This window comes from Malaclemys terrapin, chromosome 11 (genome assembly GCF_027887155.1).
Source record: "Malaclemys terrapin pileata isolate rMalTer1 chromosome 11, rMalTer1.hap1, whole genome shotgun sequence".
Taxonomy (NCBI): Eukaryota; Metazoa; Chordata; order Testudines; family Emydidae; genus Malaclemys; species Malaclemys terrapin.
Window position 1 is genome coordinate 43,361,859 of NC_071515.1, and position 21,510 is coordinate 43,383,368.

A 21,510-nucleotide genomic window follows, 5' to 3' on the forward strand; every position below is an offset into this window, starting at 1 on the left:
TTGAACCAAATTCTGTCCTTGCAGATACATATTACCTTTCACTGATTACTCAGGGTGCTCTGCCTATGGGAGACTAGCCCCCGGCTGGAAAAGTTGATGCACCCTTCTGAGAGAGATCTTAAGCTGTTTTGGGTAGCAATCAACAGAGATGCGACGCGATAAATCGATCCACGATAGATCGATTACTACCCGCCGATCTGGTGGGTAGTGAAGACATACCCAGAGAGTCCTGTGGCACCTTTAAGACTAACAGATGTATTGGAGCATAAGCTTTCGTGGGTGAATGCCCACTTCGTCGGATGCATTGGGTAGCAATATTTGTTTACCTTCGCTACTAGAATACTTCACACTCTCTCCTTGATCAGCTAGTCAGGTCATACCCATCAACGTTAGACAGATGCTAATCAGACAGTATCATGTTTTTGACAAAGGGGTCAGTTGGGAAAGCTAGTAACTTATTCTATTCCAGTTCAACTAGATTCAACTCAGTTCAACTCTTTGGTTGTTATCTTAGCATGTTGATACAACATCAGAGGTGGAAAATTTAGCCTCCCATTTAAAGGGGCGCACACATTCAGGAAAGCTTTGATAAAGCAACTTAAGTTGTCCGGAATTTTAACAAGCTTATTTTGCTCCTGCCTAAGCCTAAGGTATCTTTTAGGCCTCTTCAAAAGCCCCTTTTGCCCACTAAAGGAATTTCTCCTCAAGAAATGCATGTTCCTTTTAGAACTTGCCACAAGGCTTTTGTTTTGATTGAATAAATGAAATCAGTGTGCAGAACCAACCCTTTTGTAATGGACTAATCCCACTCTCCTTCTGAAGAACTGTAGTGTTGTTTTAGGTAGCTTGGTCACTTCACAGTTCTGTACTTGGGGAATATGTCAACATACTAATACCTTGTCTCTTTTGTGCAAGGTATACAGAAGCCCAGTATGGCTTTAAATGTTGAATCTGAACTTGTTCCCCTTTGTTAGTCAAGAAGATGCAATGTCTCACCTTAGTTCAGTCACACAGCTAATGTGGATTTGACTCCTTCAGCTGGGTGCATTGAGCTATCCCTTCATGGTGTATTTTATCACAGAGAGACAAATCCCTTTCATACGGATACATCACAGGGGAGTGGGGAGGTTAGTTAACTTGACAGAATCAGAAAGTCCTCTATATCCACAGTATGTGCTCCAGTGTGCAATAAAAGTTGATTACTGTATGCATAGGCAGTTGTGCCCTTCATTGTCATAAATTGCAATATGTTTGCACTTTCATTATCAGACTCTATTTTCAGACACTTCCAGCTATTTCTAGGGGAGGGGAGAGCTTTCTTTTTGAACTGAAACCTCTCCTGCCTGTTTTTGGCCAATGATGAATATTATTTTCTAAGATGGTACAATTTTATTGGCCATTTTTAGTTAATCAAGCATTTTTTTTTTAAATAAAAATGTTTTTCACTAGTCAAGTTGTATTTTTACCATTGCTTTTCTTTGTTACTACACTCCAAGAATAGCTTTAAAAGAACGCCCCAAACCTTATATGCTGTCCTGTAGCAAAGAAAATGTTGTAGAGAAATGGATACAAACACTGAGAGAAATATAGAAGTCTGCAGATAGCATATAAGTGAAGCTTTAACTGAATATTGCCTTTCAATGTAATGAGGTACATAGGCCATGCTCCTCTCACTAGCCAAAGAACTGAATTCCCAGGGAGATCCATGCAGGCTGGGTTAGATAGAAAGGAAATAACGAGTAAACAGACTGTCCATTTTGCAATCTGCCAGTCCATGACTTAACAGGACATAGTGACCAGTAAGGAAAAATAGACTTTTTTTCTCTCGTTCTGCCTCCTTACTATCTTGCTACTTGTATCCCCATCCTTGTAAAGGCTCTTTGGTTTAAGAGTCACCACCTGCAGCACCTTAAGAACTAAAAGTGCATTTCTAGCATTTTTCATTGTCAAGATAGCCTTGATGTTAAACAAGCAGCTTGGCTCCACATGTGCAATAGGAGCCTTTTTTTCACTCACTCACATGCACGCACACCTTAGAATGAGCCAGCTAATTTGAGGCTGTCTCTGTGCAAAGTAGTGGGATAAAGGACAGAATTTGGTTTGAGGTTGTTTAGGTGGGAGTAGGAATTGCAAACACTGTTTTGCAGGCCTGCTCTGGTTTTAGTGTATTACAGCTCATCATCAGCCTAAATCTGTGTATATTTATCGCACACCAATGAGTGTTTGAGGCACTAGTGAATACAATCTCAGCAATTTGAGCTAAATCATAAATCTCATCCATATGCCCCATCCTTTGGAAGGGTTCTCATCTTGTACCTATGACTGATGTAAATTTTTTTTTTTTTTTTAAGCCTTACATACTGATATTTCATTTTAGATTGGGATGGGTCAGCTATGGAGGGGTTGTCTTAAATTTGCTCTTCACCTGGCAAGTTGTTTTCCAGTTGTTGTCCATTGGTGGCTGCATAACATTTTGTACCAATTAATGAAATGATGGTAGTAGCAATCCAATGAGCTGCAGTGGCTGTAGCTTTTGCAGCAGGTATGAAAGGGTAGGTTTGTATGGAGACTGGCAGCAGGAGCAGTCCATACAGAAATTAAAAACTTCCAAAAACAAGCTCCAGCAATGTAGGAAGTGAATGGAAGTGTTTCATTAAGATATGAACTGAACTATTTATTGTATCTTTCTAAAGCATATTTGGTAGGTACAGACCATAAAATGTTTAATTACATTTCATATTGCCCCTTAAAACTTGCTATTTTGCTCCATGAAAAATAGCCCATGCTTCAGTAAGGAGGAAAAAGTAAATTTAGTTTAGTTTTAGCTATGGAGCAATGGTATAAAATGCACACCATGATTAATTAAAACACTTTCTCCAGCCTTCAGGCACTTCTGAGATCTGTTCTTAAATGAAAAATGTTTTCTGCCCTTGTATTCCAGATCGCTTCTAAAACACCACTCTCTTGTTCTGTGATTGCCTTGCTTTATTATACTTTCTCTTGGCAATATATGATCAGAAAACTTAGTAGAATATTTATATTGAAGAAAGGAAGGTCTGGCCTGGGACCAGTGCCAGAAACCAATACTAAATATTCTATTTTCATTTTTAAAAAACCCTTCCAACTCTGAGGATTCCTAAAACTGCAGGCTAAAAACAAATGTTGTCCTAGAATAGCAGGTACCTAATATTTGTAGGGCAGGGGAACTTACAAGTATGTCTGTCTGGCCTGATTCAAAGCCTATTGAAATAGGAGGAAAAACTCCCATTACTTTCAATGGGCTTTGGATCAGGCCCATATTTACTTACAAAGAACCAGCTTCTCATCCCATTGGAGCTGATGGATGTCTTGCCACTGACTTCAATGAAAGCAGGCTCAAGTCCTCAGCACCCGATTTGTTTATACCAAAAAATTGTATTGAGTTAAAGCAGGAGTGACCCTGCATTTGACAATGACCTAGAATTACAGGAAACATATTCAGAGGGACTGTCTCTCCGTTTTGTTTTTCAAAAAGTAACTGAAAAACAGAGGAGAACAATGCAGAATGGGAAGATGTCCCGTTGACACAGAGTGAATCCTCAAGAAGCTACTTTTCAGGAAACTTTTTTTTTTTTTTTTTCTCCAACCAATTTGCATGCGTGGAGAATCTCGTATTTTTAATATAAGAACATTAGGGCACTGATTCACAAAAGCATTAGAGCACATGTGTGAAGTTAAGCAAGGGCTTAAGTGTGCTTCCTGAATAAGGATGTTTTCTTCTATTGGGTCCTAGGTTAGTGTTCTGTCAGCTGGGCTAGACAGACAGCCACATAAGAGCCTGGATGTTTGTATCTGATGATGGGAGGATGGAGCACCTCACATGACTTTAAGTACTATTCTGTAGCAGGTGCATAGGGCACCATGTCTAACCCCACTACACCAGTTGGAGTGTGACATGGGGCCACAGAATGAGGATAAATAAAATAGAAACTGGGTACCTCAAAGGATTCCTCCTGTTCTTTTTCCTCTTAAAGTAGTAGTAATAATCATCCCAGTACTCCAAAAATGTGAAGTTACAGCTATACACACCGTTAAAATATTTCATTCCAGTTTATGTATATTGAGGGTATTTATAAATACCATCTGTATCTAAAGTTGCAGTAACTACAATAGAGTCCTCTAACAACTTGTTAGAGGCAATAGAAACAGATAGAAATACTTTTTTCTATATTTTTTTTTTCAGTCCATTTTCAGTTGATCTTTTTCTTTCTTTTAATTACTATTTTTATTCAGGTATATAAGCATTTTGTCAAGGCTTCCTTTAACACCAAAATTAAATCAAACCTTGATAAAATATCTTACAGTAAAATTGACTTTGTGCCACTGTATCAGTAAATCACCATCCACAGGGACAGTAAACTCATTATAGTAGCCTTGGAATGGAAGCAGCCCATTGGAAGAACAGTGATAGATAGATGAGAGAATTTTTTCCCCCTCACCTTTCTTGGGAGAACTTGCTTGAAATGCAGCTGATCCCACAAATGTTAAGTGACAAAGGCAACCATATTTAACTGGTTTACTGCTTAATAAGGAATTGTAACTTTTAATATTAAACATACAAAAATGCATCCAAGGATGCAGAAATGAGCCAACGTTAACCAATTCTTTGACGGGAAAATCATTGAAAGGAACTGTGGTTCTAAATCATTCTTATTTTTGGCTTAATTTTATTTATCCGGTTATTTCAAACACAAATGCATAAACAGGAAGGGAAAACTTATGGGATGCCAAATGAGATCTCGCCTGGTGAACTAGAATGAAAATTAGAAATGGGTAAAGATTAATACAGCTCTGTGATATACAGCATGTAGCTTTGGCTCTGATTACTGATTCAGCCAGTGTTGTTATGATCTAAACTTCTGCCTTCTCAGAAATCTAAATGAGCGAGGTTCTTTGTGTTCCTTTATTTTTAACTACAGCAGCAACTGCAGTGAGGCTGCACAAATATTGTACAGTAATTCCTTGTTTTTTAAGCTGTTGGTGTGCTTTGGGTGGATTGTTTTGTTGTTTTTAAAAATGAGTTGGCTGCATCAGCGATGGTATAAATGAATTTCAACTTTTAGAGAGGTGTTTCTGATTTTAATTCTAGATAAATATGTCTTAGACAAGGCTCTGGTTATGGTGGAAATTCCCTGCTTTGTAGGAATGGGATTGGTGTATGTGACATGCCCCAATTGTTTATAAGAACGGCCATACTGGGTCAGACCAAAGGTCCATCTAGCCCAGTATCCTGTCTTTTGACAGTGGCCAATGCCAAGTGCACCAGAGGGAATGAACAGAACAGGTAATCATCAGGTGATCCATTCCCTATCGCCCATTCCCAGCTTCTGGCAAACAGAGGCTAGGGACACCATCCCTTCCCATCCTGGCTAAAGCCATTGATATAGTGACCAGGGAAGGTGAAAGGCTGATTCAGGTTGCCAAATGATGCCATCCAGGCTCTGTCTCTACCCCCAGATGCTGGGGATATATGGTTTAAGGACTTGTCTGCATGAGGACATCCAGGAAAGTTAATATGAATTAACTAAAATTTTGGATTTGAAGTGGATTACTTAAACCATGTTAAATCCCTTTGTGAACATCCTCATTCAGAATTAAAATGTCTTTAATTTGGTATAATTAATTCACTTTCAAAATGAATTAAACTAAACTGAATTAAAGCTGCTTTAATACTGATTACATCCCTGTGTGGATGCTGTTAATGCAGTTTAACTATTTCAAATTCACACCTTTAATTAATTTGGATTAATTTTTCAAGTTGTCCCTCTGTAGACAAATCCTTAGTTGCAAGCAATCTCACTAGTGGTCCTCAAAGAAGAAAGAATAGCTCATAAAGAGGAGTTTATTAAATTGGTGGGTTTGGGTGGTTGTTTTTTCTATTCGCCCAGACTCCTTTGGGTGGGCTACGTTTGTAGAGCTTTAGAACTCTTAATTTTAGAGAGTGGAGATTTAATAGTGCCTCCTAGAGCATGGGCCAACATTATATTTAGTACCCAGGAATGTGGGTCTCAAATTGGCTCTTTTGTCCTAGTGAAGCATCCAAGAAAGAAGAGAGGGGCTTCTTATCTCCCTGAGAGATGCCATCCTGCTTTTCATTCATGATTCCCTTAATTGGGTCTTGATCCTCCACATGGCTGCTCAGTTGCTGAAGGTGCACAGAGGCTTTTATTGTGACAAATGACCTGAGAATAGAAGATGTGGAGAGTTCTGGCTCCCTAACAGCCTCTCCACTTGAGCAAGCTGGGGGCTCTTGCCTAGGTCGACTCTTTGCTGATGATAATGCCACAGAGAATTGCTTCTGATTTTCATGTTTACAGCAAACAGTGAATCCTCAAATACCAATATTTGTGCTGATGATAATCTCATTCTAAGAATTTGGCAGCTCCAGTCATGGGACAAATATTGGAGCCTGATCTGTATGTCCAACACCAGATAACACAGTTCACATCAAATGCTAGAAGTAGGCTTGCAAATTATAAGAGAAAATTATAAGCTGCTTGCAGACAATGTGTGAACATAAAAGGCTTAATTAGCCTAAGGCCTGGCCTATAACTGAAACGTAGTTTAGTTAAGCCATCCTAAGCCCCATTGTAGACACTGCTAGGATGGCAGATGCCCTGTGCTGAGGGGCTGAATTTACTACAGCAACTGGAAAAACTCCTTCCATCACTGTAGTAAGTGTCTAAACTACAACACCAGAGCTGCTGTGCTACAGCTGTGACGCTCTGAGTACACTTCCCAGAGCTGAAGAAGAGTGCTGTGTAAATTCAAAAGCTTGTCTCATTCCTAAACTGTGGCAAACAGAATATTGCTGGTGGTCTTCAGAAACCGGGCTGGCAACATGATACTGGCTCTCTTCCTTCTGGTTTCCAAATTACACCTTGCTGTTGCTAGAAAGGGTTAGCCTGTAGAGGTATACTGGCAATTTCCCTGTTGGAGATGCAGCTTATACTGGCAAAAGAACTCTATTGCCAGTATAGTCTAAACCAGTTCCTTGAACCGAGTATGTATACGTGTGAAAGGACTTCTTGGCTGGTATCACTCTATCTACACTGCGGCTTTTTCCAGATTAGCTATACTGGTTTGAGATGTGATTTATTTCATTTCATTTCACACTCCTAACATACATAGTATTCTGGTAAAACTTACTAGGCCTTAAAGAAACAGAATAGATGAGAAAGAATGATGCTCCGGCACCATGGGGAGCTGAAATGAAAAAGACAGTAAAAATAACTTTTCTAAATGGAAAATATAAACACTTAATGTGCATGAATACTTTCCTTGCTATTTTTCCATGTAAGCAATTATTGAAATTGCCATGGAGACGTTCTGTGATTGCAACTGGGAGAGGAAGTGGTCCATCAGAGAATCTGTAAGTGGTAGTCCACATCATGGAACAGTTGTATCCTGTCTTTGAAAGTTGCATTCTCAAACTACATGTAGCGTAGCATGACCAATAAGCACTACAAAACTTTGTAGCTAATTTTGTGGTATTTTGAGGCCTGTGGCTTGTGTCTTGGTGCAGTGTCTTTTTGTTGTAAAATGCCACAGTCCAAAAAAGTAAACAACCCCAAACTCCAGACTATAGCAGGCCTTTCACTTCCCTGGGCGGTAAACTGCATACAATGAAACTATGCAGTTCCCTTTTATAACTGTTAAAATGTGTTTTGCATAGATGCTGCTCTGAAAGTCAGAAGGATCATTTAAAAGTTGCTTATTAGTAACTTCTATCAAATAGTATATAATACTTTTAATGTCTTGTTATATACTGTATTCTCCAGCTGGGAAATCGTAATCTGCAGTTGCTAGAGACACAGCCCTCAGAATTCAAAGTAGCAGCCGTGTTAGTCTGTATCCGCAAAAAGAACAGGAGTACTTGTGGCACCTTAGAGACTAACAAATTTAGTACAAATTGATATAATGTTCCCAAGTGCTGCATTTTGGATTTCTCAGTTTTCCAGTGAAAACGCACATAGCCTGGACAATTCAGTGTTGTCTACAAATCTGAGGGAGTGAGAGTCTACTGTTCATCCCAATAAAGGCATGGAGTAAAGATTTGGTGCTCCTGTTGCACTAGCTTCAAAAGGCAGTATGCAGATACCGAGTGCCAGGAGGTGATGCCTCCTGCATTTGGTGAAACAGTGTCCTGTTTAAGGGGGATGTTAGACATTTGGCTCACTTGCTTTTTCAAGAATGGGTGTTTAACGTGAAGTTCACTGTCAGCCCTCTGCTGAATAAATTATTCCACATATTTCTGTGAATCTGATATTGGAAGTAAGCCCAAAGAATGAAAGCTTTGGCTTTCAAGTAACCTTACCAAGAAAAGAAAGAGCCTCCCTGGTTTTTCCAGAGAGAAACATCATTTTATACTGTAATTCTCTGCTGATTAATGGATGTGGACTTGATGGCAGAAGCAAATGAGCCCAATAAAAGGCTGTATGTTACTAATCAGATAACTGCATAGTTGCATTATCTATATCTTTCTATTAGATGATACCAAATTACCTATTAGTATCTGTTTTGCTACAATAAAGTGCCAGATACCTCAAAGTTGAAATAATTGAATAATAATAAGTGTCTGGTATATTCAGTAGGTGGATACTTTTCATTATAAACATTGCATGTAGCTTTGTAATTTTTTAGTATCTTCTAGCTCATTCTGGTAAGGTGAAGTATCCGTTTTTGTTATGTTTTGCTGTTTCCTGACTATATAATGTTTCTAGCAAGTGATGATAGATCTCAGTCATGGCTGAATGTGCCTGCCTGTTGGATTTAGGTTTCCCACAGTAAGACTTCATGGCCTGGTACACTGATATTTGAACCTGCTTATAGCTTCCTTATTGAAGAGAAGAATAATGGACTGAAAAACACATTCTACTGCTGTTAGCTTTTCAAGTAGATTGAGCTATTCATTAGAAAAAAGAGTGTGCTACAGCAATTAAGTTAGTCTCTGGGCTTAGCCCGCTTGCTGTTTCCAAACATGAGATGGATTTCTATTTTGCAAATGAACGAAATGTTTTATTGATGGTGAAAATTATTAACGAATACCAAAATTGGAAATTTGAACGGAAAGGAGATTTTTGCAGCACAATCCCTGTAGAATCCTAAAGAAATTCTTTACGATGTATAGGAAACATACAGTGACTTTGTTGCATGCTGAACTGGCTGAAACGCTTTTTTCCTGGTAAATATGAAGGCAGCGGTTTTTTAGGCGTGAATGCTGTACCATCGCTATAAGCAGTCTGATCTCGTATTCATGGGAAGAACTTCTGAGTGGAAAAAGTACTGGAAAAAGGAACTGTTTGTATTAAAGCAGTTTTATAAACATTGCTACAGCTAGAATGAGGGGGGGAACCCCTATGCTTTCCTGTATTAAAGCAATGCTGTAATTATGGTTGATGAAGCACTTTAATTATAAGCCTGTTTCCACGTATTCTTACATTTCTTGAATAGTTTGTTCTCAGATGAAAACTTAATTGAGCCGCCCAAATGAAATTTTTTGTTTTTTGTAAAAAGCTGTGTTTAAAAATTGGATTGGAGCAGGTGAATGGCAGGTGAATGATATCTTACATATTTCAGATAGTATTCAGAAGTTTATTTTACACTTGGACCACTCAAGCATATTTTAAAGCTATAAACTAACCTCCAGTTTTAGTCCCCAACAAGCTTGGACATATTTAGAGAAAGTATATATAGAAATAAGTTATTTAAATAGTTATTAAATCATATTGTGGGTGAAATTCACCTCACCCTGACAAAAACCAAGCTTTGCACAGAGACCAAAGCGTGGACTGTCACGGGCTCACAGATCGTGCCCACTCTTGGCCCCGTGCGGTCTGTGGGGGGAACCCCTTTCAGTGAGACAGCCCTTCTCGTGGGTCCTCTCTCTCTCGGGGTCAGGCCCCTCCATCTCCTGGAGCCCCGCACCTCTCTGAGCCGTAGCAGGTCTGTCTCTTGCCATGGGCCTCCTCAGGGAGTCCACTCACTCTGGACCTCCAGGGCCTCCACCACCACCCCCCTCCCCGGGGGTTGATGCAACCCTGTTCTTTGATGCAACCCTGTTCTCTAGACCGGAGTGACTCTCAGCCAGCGTAAAACAGGAGGGTTTATTGAGCGTTGAACACAGCACAGGAAACTCTGACCCTCAGGCCTGGCCTCCCTCAGCACAGCACATCCCAGTCTCCCCTGCATCCAGGTGGGCTGTGCCTGCTCCCCCTCTCCAGCCCAGAGCCCCCCTGCTTCCCAGCTGGGCATCTGATGTCACCGGCTTCAGGCCCCACCTCTGTCCATTGTCTTCTTTCCAGGTAAACAGGGTCGTCTGGGCCTCCTCTCCTCTCCGCCCTCTTCTGGCTGGTTAGGTCATGGGGTCCTCTTTTCGCAGCCCATTGTCCTCCCACTGGCCAGAACCGGTTGCAACTCCTGAACTGGGTCTCCGGATAGGGGTGTCCCCCCTCCAGGCCATCAGCTGGGGTCCCAAGTTCCCTCTCCGGTCCTCTGTAACAGCAAACTCCCCCTCACCTCGTTAAACCAGTAACACCCAGGGACCCTGAGTCCCACTCCCTCTGCATGCAAACATTGGAAAACCACGAAAAAAATAAAAAAATCCCCCACTTCGTTACAGTGACAATGGGGCAACACTATGGGCAGGGTGCAGGCCTGCAATGCAGGCACTCTTCCAACTGAACTAACAGCCACAATCACATCGCACCTCCTTTGTCAGGGTTCCTAGCCACTTGGTCCATGTTGAGGGTTGTGTCGCTGGCCTCTTCCACCAGCAATCGCCACCCTGCCTCACCCCCAATGTTGTTTTCTGTACCAGCCTGTTTCTATCCACAACACACACTCATCTAGTATGTAGGGATGCAGTTCACTCACGTGCACTTACATGCAGCTTTCTTATGGAGCTATACCGCCATATTGGTCACTGTATACCCTCCCCACTAGGGTGCAGTGCATGGATTTTTTCCATGGTTAAACTAAGTCATGGAGCTCAAAAAAGATGCATGGTCTATGTCTGTAATACATGCCTTCAGGATCAGGGAAGGAAAAGTGATCCAAGATGAAAGAGCATCCAGTGACTGCAAAGGGCAGGTCAGACCATGTGGGCCCCTAACCTTTTAGATACTTGCATTAACAAGGGCATCTTGCTACTGGCTACCATCTTCTCTCATACTAAACCTGAATCCATGCTGTAGGTTGGGCTGCTTGGAAGGAGTGCACGTTGTGTTAACAGTGACAGAGCAGGTTAGTTGGCATGCCTGAGGAGAGGATGCGGAGAAGAGAGAGTACGGGGACTGAAGTAGTTGGCACAGTTTATACCAAGCATCAACTCCTACCATTGGCTGGATTGTTGTCTATTGTTTCGATTGTGTGTTCTTGAGTCCCGGGACTCTTTTTTATGTGTAGAGACAGCCTAGCATACTGTGGGTGCTACCGCAGGGGGAGTACTAAATAATAAGTGCACACTGTGTTAAACTGAATATCTGATTAAATATCATGTCTCTGTGAAAACACCACCTCATTATAACACCTTATGCCAAATCACATTAAATTGTGAGAATGGGTTTAAACACAGAAGTCAAATGTAAAATTTATAGTCATGGTTCCCAGAGGAACAATAATGTGCTTTCAGTTAAAAATGCTAAGTTGGAGTCTGAAGATGTTTCTTCGATACTTGACCGTCAGTAGCTATATCCAATTTGGCATTTTGCAAACTATATATCGCCTCAATGGGGCAAGACTACTACTTACAATTAATCATAGCTTGTTTTACTCTTGAAAGTATATTGAATGTAGGCTCCTAAAGAATGAATAGACAATGTGGCTTACTTGAGCTACATAAAATAAGTGTTAGGGTGTGTATATTACCAATGAAATCTTGAAAAGTTTTCCAACCAATTTTATTAAACATTATAGAGCAGTTGTGGGCAACTGGCTGCCCGTGAGCCGCACGCACCCTGTCAGGGTAATCCACTGGCGGGCCGTGAGACGGTTTGTTTATATTGACCGTCTGCAGGCACAGCCACCCGCAGTTCCCAGTGGCTGCAGTTTGCCGTTCCCAGCCAATGGGCGCTGCAGGAAGTGGTGGCCAGCATGTGAAACCAAAAATAAGGCTTCTTATTGGGTTGTTTACAGTTTTGAATTCCCAAGACTTCCATGTTTTGTACTGTTTCTCATTAACTGTCAGGCAAGGAGAGGGAAAAACAAAAGAAACCATTTTTCTTGCTCTGTATTTCTGTCCTCAGTGGTAGGTGGGTGGTAGAGAGATGATTTGCTTCTGATGTTATAGTACATATACATTTATATAACTTGATGCTGGGAGACTTCTGTCTTTCAAAACATTGCTTTATTATGTTTTTTGTTTCACTTGAAAACTAACATTATTAGGGTTATATATAGAGTCTGATGTTCATTTTGTATTAGTTTTCTGGGTTTATTCTAGCATGTGGGTCCCTGAAATTTTCTGGCTGAAAATGATGTGGCCAAGATTGTTTGTTTAAAGAAAAACTAAATATAATCCACCATAATCACCAAAATATTCTTGTTTCATTGTACAGAGTTTTATTAAGATTTTGTACATCAAGTACTGAAAATTTGAAGTACCATACTGAAATACTGCAGCAATGATTATCCCAACAACTTTAAAGTATGGGCTGTTCCTGTATTGGAGGACTGGAGCTGGGTCCCCCCCCCCCCATAGTAAAAGTTTGTTTTACTGGATCCGATGCCACTATTTTTTTTTTAATACTTTAAAAATACATAATTCTGTTGGTTGCTCTTACAAGACCAGTATTTATATAATAATATGGAGATATACCTATCTCATAGAACTGGAAGGGACCCCAAAAGGTCATTGAGTCCAGCCCCCTGCCTTCACTAGCAGGACCAGGTACTGATTTTGCCCCAGATCCCTAAGTGGCCCCCTCAGGAATTGAACTCACTACCCTGGGTTTAGCAGGCCAATGCTCAAACCACTGAGCTATCCATCGCCCCTGTCTGCTTGTATTTTATACTCCAATTGGGTAACAGTAGAACATAAAACTGTAAAATGCTCTTTATATATTAACAGCAACTTATTTATAAAGTTGAATACACTTGTAATGAAGCACAGCTTATTCAAACTTATTTTAATGTTTCCACTGAATGTTTTTCAGGAACTCTAGAAAGGAACTTAATGACATACGATTTGAGTTTACTCCAGGCAGAGGTAAGACGACTGTTAATTAAAATAATTATTTTAGTGCTCAAAAGGGTATTTCAGAATTTATTATTGTTTATGGTTAATATAACTTACCAGTCTGAAGTGTTTCCTACTATGCAAAGATTTTATATTACACTATTTGAACCAAACAAAAATAATGCAGAATATGTAAATTCTAGTGACAAAGTTATATCTTGAACAGTATAGTAGATACAGGATAGACTTTTCGTTTCACTTTTTAATATAGTGAAATATGCAGTATATAGAAAGGTCTCTTTGCAAGGTGACATGAGTTACACCATAAAAATGTACATGCTGTAACAATAAACTGATCATTGTATGAGTGATGGAAAGTAGAGTAAGGTATCCCTGAAAGCACATGTGGTTATAGTCTGAAATAGTACTCTGAAAATGGCATTGTGGGGGTCCACATCTGAGTCTCTTTTGACTTCCATATAAAACTTGCTCAGTTTTACAAGTGAGAAGTATTTGCCAATTCTGCAAACTCCATCTTTATCTGAAAGTTTAGCTGTATTTCTGGCTTGTGTATCTTCACTAATAATTAAGTTATTGTAATTGGAACTTTAGAATCCAGCTCACTTTTCCAGCTGTATTTGCTTTCTATTGCTAATAGTTGTAAGAAGCCATACAACTGTATTTTTGCAGATATTATTGGTTAAAACACACAGCTGATAGGTTGAGTAAGAAGATACAGTCCACTTAGCCAACATTTCGGCTATCACTGTACTTCAAATTTCACAGCAACAGTTTTCTAAATTGAATAAATACTTAAGAGTGCTACTGCCTACAAAGGAATCTAAATTGGAAGGGAAATTATGATTCCTTAAAGATGTATTTTTCTTGGACATAGGAAGGTGTGTGTGTGTGCGTTTGGTGTTTTTGTTTTGGGTAAAATATACCTATAGTGTAGTGGATGGGATATATAGGGCTATATGCTCTCCTCTCTTATTAGTTTAATTTATTTATATAGTGGGATTTTTGCAATCGTTTGTTTTAATATAAGTACACAAACATACCCCCTATCACTGGCAATCATTAAGGAGATCAGCCTCTAGATGATCCCCCAGACAGATCTTTATCTACCTGGATTTCTTACTGACTGTGGCAATGAAAAGAGAGAGAACAAGGGCTGACCAGGAGCCAGTGCGCTATTCTGACAGGCAGGTAGACACCATGAGTCCTGCTTCTGTGAACTCCAGGCTATATTACTGCAACTCTCTCTAAGCCTGGGAATGAGTACACAAGCCATGGAAAATGTCCAAATGATCAAAAATATAGCAGCCTGCTTACTAAGAAACACCCTCAGCCCAGGGTTCCGGTCAGTGACCTGACCTCCCATTTACAGACAACATTGAGAACAAGGTTGTAGGTCTAAGCTCTGCAGGAGTGGGGATTGAGCTATTTTAGGCACTGTCTCTCTCCTTCCTTAGCCTTGGCTTTCTTCAACAATTGCATCCTTCAGGAATGAAGGAGCTGTACACAGAGTAAGACATTAGTTGAAGATGGTGCTCTTAATGTCTACTCCAGCTATGGAACTCCCTGTTCAGAATGACCTTGAAAATTACAACTTTGAAATCCAAATGAAAGGGCCCATCTCTTCAATGTAGCTCTTTCTTCATAACAATAATAAAGCAAGCTCATCAAGAGAACTTAACGTGATTATCTTTTCTGCCTGGGGAGGAAGAGAGTGAGAATCACACCGCAACAACCCCCTGTCTTCATTGTAATATCTGAGCACCTTACAAAAGATGAGTGCAATATAAAATATCTAGTTAGGTAATAAGGGAGAAATGTCAATGCCAGGGAATGATCTTTATGGGCTTCATGAAGAATCAAAATGTTATCTTGTTTCTTGCTGTGCAGAGTATGATGGACTAATAATCAATGGGAAATTATGGTACCCTTTTTTATCTTTTTCTAATAAAGACCGTTTTGAATTCAAGCACACTTAGCTGGGTGTTTGAAGCTGAAATATATTTTCTTAAATTGCATTGGATTATTGATTTTTATTTTATGGCCACTAATACGTATTCATTTCACCTTTTGGACAGACACGGCAGATGGCGTTTCTCAAGAGCTGTTCTCTGCAGGCCTGGTTGATGGTCACGATGTAGTTATAGGTAAATTACACTTAGTTTGCAATTATGCTCTTGCTAAAACTTGTGCTAAATGGATGTGCTTCTGCATCTTTTTATACAAAATGCATTCTCTACTTTGCTTTCCTTTTCAAGAGAGCCAGCGGTCCACTTTGATATAAATCCTTCCATTATCTCTGGAAGTCAGAACTCCTACTGATTTAACATAGGTTTTGATTTCACCGGGCTGTCTCTCCTGCTGTTATTTTCCAAGCAGTAAGTCATAACTTTTGTGCTAATTCCAATTTTTGTTCAAAAGAAAATTGACTTTTGAATTAGCTAGTTAGGATTTATGGATGAGATTTTTTCAAAAGGGCTCAGCATTGGCCTAATTCTGCTCTCATAGAAGTCCATAATAAATCACCCATTGAATTCATGGAGGGAGAGAGAGAGAGAGAGAGAGAGGAATTAGACCAGTCCTGAAAGATTTTAAAAATCCCACCTGATGTCATCAAGCAATTTCTAGTGAAAAGGGAGAATCTCAAAGTGATTAATTGCCCTAGGGTCTTTGGTGATCGCTTCTAAAATATTATACTTGGCAAAACATGATTGGCTAGGAAAGTCTCTTTTCTCTGCAAGTTGGCTCCTCAAAAATTGGATGCAAGAATCCAGTAGCTTCCTCTTTTTACCAGAATAAAGGAATTGTTGAAGAGCATAACAAAGGACACTTGTGACTGGAACATCATTAAAAAATATTAGAGGCTTACCTCTCACGTGATGTATATTTGGTACTGGTAACACTATGTAGAATTGAATTACTGCACCAGTGTCAGAATCAAAGCAGTCAAGGAACATTCACACACATCAAATATTGGTTCAGATGAGTTGCTTGTCCAGGTTACCTAGTGGGTTCAACTCCTGGTCCTTGCATTGCTGTCCTTCCTCACCACGTTTGTCCACTTGGATGGATCCCCGTACCCTCCATGATCCAATTTCCTACATCTAAGTACAAAAAAGTTCTGCTTGAGGGTTTTTATCCTCATCACCTACCTAAAAGAGGCTACTCAGATACTTTATCAAAATCTAACTCGCTGAAGTATTTTAGGAAGGAAACTGATATTCCAATGCTATTGTATAAACAAAGTCCACGTTTGTTTTGGCTGGGACTGGGAAGCTGAAAAAGAAGCCATACCCGCTTTACATATAAACAGACAATTTCAGTCTCCATAGCTGTCAACCAGGAGTATGATTCCTTTCTGACTCAGTCCCCAAATTCAGCTGCCATTCCCTGCTGCTTCTCCCACAGGCAGTGTCACCCAGCTCTTTTCTCCATTTTTCTCACAGCAGAAGTGGGAGGTTGCCAGAATTGCAGCCATTTCTCTCTGCATGCAAAGTCTCAAGCCTAATGTTTCAACTTGGCCCCATGAAAAAGAATCCCTTGCCTTCTAGCCCTCCCCTTTGCTTTAGAGATGGCATATGGATGGGATGGAGACAACTGTACAGATCCTAGGGGACAGGAAGGCATATTTGAAAATCAGTATTTGAAAATCAGTATGCTCAAACTTGCACCTGGGTAAGCTGGAAGCTGGCTTCTCTTACGTGGTGTGCTGGCTGCATTCACTGGTGCTCCTTCTCTTGTATCTCAGCAACACAGACTAAATTTAGGCCTCCCAGTCCCTGAAAACTGGAGCCTGAGGTACCATAGGGGCTGCAGGGATTGGGACATGTACCACTGAACAAACGCTAAATTCACAACTTTAAACATTCAATCAACTTGTTGTTCCTCTTTGGATAAATAGAGACATCCAGCTAGTCAGTAAAAACAAAAAAATAGATTATCGTGTTTTAACCTTATTTTGGACTGCACCAGAGAGTTTGATATTTTTAATACATTGGGGATCTTGATCTTTATTGTTCTCCCTATCTATATGATTGTTTCTTGGTATACCATAGTCTCTCATATTGGAGGGGAAAGCCATTTGTGTAGCTGTTGGACATTTCATGACTGTACTAAAATCCTGTACGAATGAATTAATTCCAAGTAATAGTATGTCTGGTAAAACTAAAGCAAGTCCTTACCTTGAATCCTGTAGATGCTGATCTTTGCGCTACATTTTTTAAAAATTTGCATGTAGTATTTCATAATGTCTGCTCATTTTGTGCAGCATTTTAACATTCCAGAAATTTGTAGACAGAACAGTATGCTTCTGGAATGTGGCTTACTGTTTTCATATCTCACTGATGCGCACACACACACATCCTGCAAACTTTGTTTTGCCTGTGCACAAAAATATAAAAATTAAATTTGAGTTAGATTAAGGTCCATTTACCTCCTCCAAAATAACCAAACCAAAAACCATCCCAGATGCAGATATGCACATATATAAAGTGGATATCTGCAGATTTGTAGGGCTCTAGATACAAAATTGCGGATCCACATCGATCAGCAAACATGGTCCACGGGTATCCGGATGTTGATATCTACAGATTTGCAGGGCTCTACAAATTTTCATCTCACTGAGATTTTATAGCATAGGGGGAAAAAGTCCTGTAAATAGTGATTGGTAGATGGAAAAGAACAGTGGATGTTATGCCCATTACTAGAAGCAGTAGTGAATGTAATACTGGATCCAGAGAAACTTGGACTTCAGGTTTCATGTCCAGATGTTATGTATATTTCAATTCATTCTTTAACCATGCTTTAAAGGGATTGTCCAGTCTTGTCCAAAAAATATAGTCAGGAGCACAAACTGAGTGTTATGCTTGTACACCTGAATAATAGATTTACCACGGGTCTTTTAACTGCCATACCTCCTGTAAGAAAATAAAAAACAGCATTAAATCATTTGAACTGGGAACTGAAAAATGGATTTCCCAGAGTAGGTTAAAAGAAATTGAGCAAAACTTGTTCCATTAACTTGAATACTGGAGGAATTAATTTAACCCATTTGGGTTTTAAAAACAAGCTAAAATCCTGACGGGAAGATGGTCCTGAACGTGTAAATCTGTTTAGGAAGCTCATTTGTTGTGCATGTCTTGATATTGCCTTGACTTTTTCAAAATAAAAGGCTTAAAATCTTCCTGTGTGTGGGGGGGTGGGTGGGTGGGGGAGCTATGGCAGGGATATTAGCTCGGTTAACCTTGCTTCAGCAGAGGACCTGGTTCCATTAGCTTCCAGATTGAATGCAGCTGATAAATTGTTTCACTTTTTAGCTGAAGCATGCACAAATTCAGCCTGTAAATAATGTGCATGAAAACAAAGCTGAGTTCTGTGAAAGCCTTGTGAAACTTGATCTTTTCATAGCTCCTTTTTATAAATCTGAGGAACTGTAGAGTTGGAAAATCAGGGACACATGTGATTAGTATCAGGATAGACAGTTTCTTGGCATAACCTGTTCCTGAAGGATTGTTGGAACTGTGCTCATCAAAGACAGTTGCAGAAAGTGTGGCAACTGCATGTGAATAAAAGCTGTTACTGAGGTTAATTTGGCATGTACCCTTTCACAGCATTTGCTGTTAACTCTCAACATTTTTCACCTCCTGAGTGCTACTGGATTTGCTTCAGTTAACATGGGCTTCAGAGGAAGATTTTGAACTGAAATAAGGGTGTCAAGGATAAGATATGCTGTACTGGCAATAGGCGGAGAAGAGCAGACCCCAGTGGCTGAGAAGGAGAAGCCACCTGCCCCCAAGACTTGGATGCTCACACTACCACACCTAAGAGAAGGACATGTAAGGTGGTGGATGCACAGATGCATCCATCTGCTGACCTTACGACATCTTGGGAAGTGTGCTGCCTGCTCGGAGCCCTCATCCAAGACATCACAGAGTGATGAGGCTCATTGGACCTCTGACCACTACCCCATGATGTTCAACCATGTGGGCACCAAGGATACCGTCTGGTATAACCCAAAGCAGATGAGTAGGATGAGATTAAGGGCCCAGGCAAGAATATGCATCCTAGAGATGAATGCATGGCTGTGCAGGGGGTATTGACAGAAGGTTTTGGCTTCCTAGACCATGGGATGCTGTTCCAGGAAAGAGGATTACTGGGAAGAGATGAGGCCCACCTGACCAGGAAGGGAAAGAGCACCTTCAGACACTGGCTCATCAACCTAGGGAGGAGGGATTTAAATTAGGTTCAGAGGGGGAAGCTGACAAAAGCCTATGTGTAAGTATGAAAAAGGTGTCCTTAAAGGGCTAGATTTTGGGATGGGTGAGGGAGGAGAGGAATGGAAAAGTAGGGTCATAGGAACATCAAGAGAAAACAGTGGGGGAATCTGCACAACATATTAGATGCCTATACACACCCGCAAGGCATATGGGGGATAAACAGGAAAAACAAGAAGTATTAGTACATAAGCTAAATTATGACTTGGCATCAGAGAGACTTAGTGGGATAAAGTTAATGACTGAAATATTGGCATAGTTTGTTCAGGAAGGACAAGTAGCGAAAAAAGGAGGTGTTGCATATACATAAAGAATATATACACTTGTTGTTTGAGTGATGGTCCCATGTATTCCACACATGGGCATGTATACGTGCCATGCACCCCAGTCTAGAGATTGTAGGCCAAGACGACCCTCTCGAGAAACATTCCACCATCAGCCTCTGCTCAAGCAGCAGAGGGTTCACGGGTCTCAATTTTCAGCCCCCACTACTACTGTGACCTCTACTTGTTCCTAGTCAAGAACCACCCAGTGTTACTGATGCCAAACACTTCTATCCCTCCCCAATCTTTGGAATAATCTCTCACTTTTTGCCCACAGGTCGGACTGTGTCATGACAGTCAGTTGAGTTCTAGAAATTATTAACTGTGATTACTCCATTGAATTTCTCTCCCTTCCTCCCCACAAACCTCCTTCCCTCTTCCTCTTCAGGGACCACTCAAAAGGAGATTCTTCGGCAGGAATAGATTCACTCTTCAGGGACCAATAGAACAAGGGCCACCTCAGTTTCAAGGGAGAGGGTTCTATTCCCCATACTTCTTAATCACCCCCAAAAATGGAGGATGGAGACCCATTCTAGACATTCAACAGTTGAACATCTTTATTTGAAAGTCAAAATTCAGAAAGTCAAAATACACTAGCATCAATAATTCCCTCCCTAGAGGAGGGAATCTGATTCACGCCTCTCAACATGGCTGCCTATATTTGTATAGACAGTCATCTATCCCATAAAAAGTTTCTCCGGTTCCTGGTAGGTCAGGAACACTATCAGCTCAGAGTCTTTCCCTTTGGATTCGCCACAGCGCGCAGGATATTCATAAGGGTTTTCTCTGTGGTGGCAGACCAAATGAGATGTCACGATTACAGAATTTTCCCATATTTGGACAATTGGCTCCTAATAGGTTTCCAACAACAAGGTTAAATCCGTGACTTTGTTCCTGTTCCATCTTCTAGCAGCACTGGGTGTCTGTGTGAACAAATAAAAGTCCATTTTGACCCCCCCCACACACAGACAAACTTTACTGGGGCAATGCTGGATTCAGTTTCAGCAAGATCTTTTCTCCCCACAGAAAGATTTCAGTGAGAAGTCTGATAACACAGGCTACTTGCAGACCAAAGACTATAGTGAAAATATGCCTTTCTCTACTAGGCCATGTGTCTTCATGTACTTATGTGACACCATTCACCAGACTTCATCTGTGCTGCCTGCAGGCCTTTCTCTGGTCTGTCTGCTCACCAGACAAAGACTGTATGTCATTACCTCTCTTACCTGGTGGTCGAACCCAAAACAAGTGTGAGTAGGAGTCACATTCAGCACTCCCACCCCCAGTGCCACCACCACAACAGAGGCAGCCCTTCTGGGTTGGGGCACTCACCTGAATGATCACACTGTACAGGGTATTTGGACCCCATTGGAGGCTAGACTGCACGTCATCCTGCTAGAACTGAGTGTGATCCACCTGGCCAGCAGGTCTTTCTCCTGCTTATAGTCACTCTATATCCAAGTAATATTGGACAACATCACCACATTCTTTATATAAACAAGCAGGATAGAGCAAGATCCCTTCCCCTTTGCCTGGAAGCAGTCAGGCTTCAGAATTGATGCATCAGAAACCACATCACTGGATAGCCACATACCTACCAAGTGTTCACTATTCTTTAGCAAGCAACCTAGTTAGGCACTTCTGTGCAGATCACAAGTGGGGAATACACAGCTCTGTCCTG

The 21,510-nt window shown here is 40.6% G+C and overlaps 1 protein-coding gene across 2 annotated transcripts in view; it reads left to right on the forward strand.

Annotated features, from left to right (window-relative positions):
* The window catches only part of STK39 (serine/threonine kinase 39), a 160,463-nt gene that overhangs the window by 111,586 nt on the left and 27,367 nt on the right, over positions 1–21,510 (forward strand). For both annotated transcript variants that reach the window (XM_054043774.1, XM_054043776.1), the window contains 2 exons: positions 13,194–13,246; positions 15,313–15,381. In XM_054043774.1, the coding sequence (XP_053899749.1) occupies positions 13,194–13,246; positions 15,313–15,381 (122 nt within the window). The remainder of the gene's footprint in view (positions 1–13,193; positions 13,247–15,312; positions 15,382–21,510) is intronic.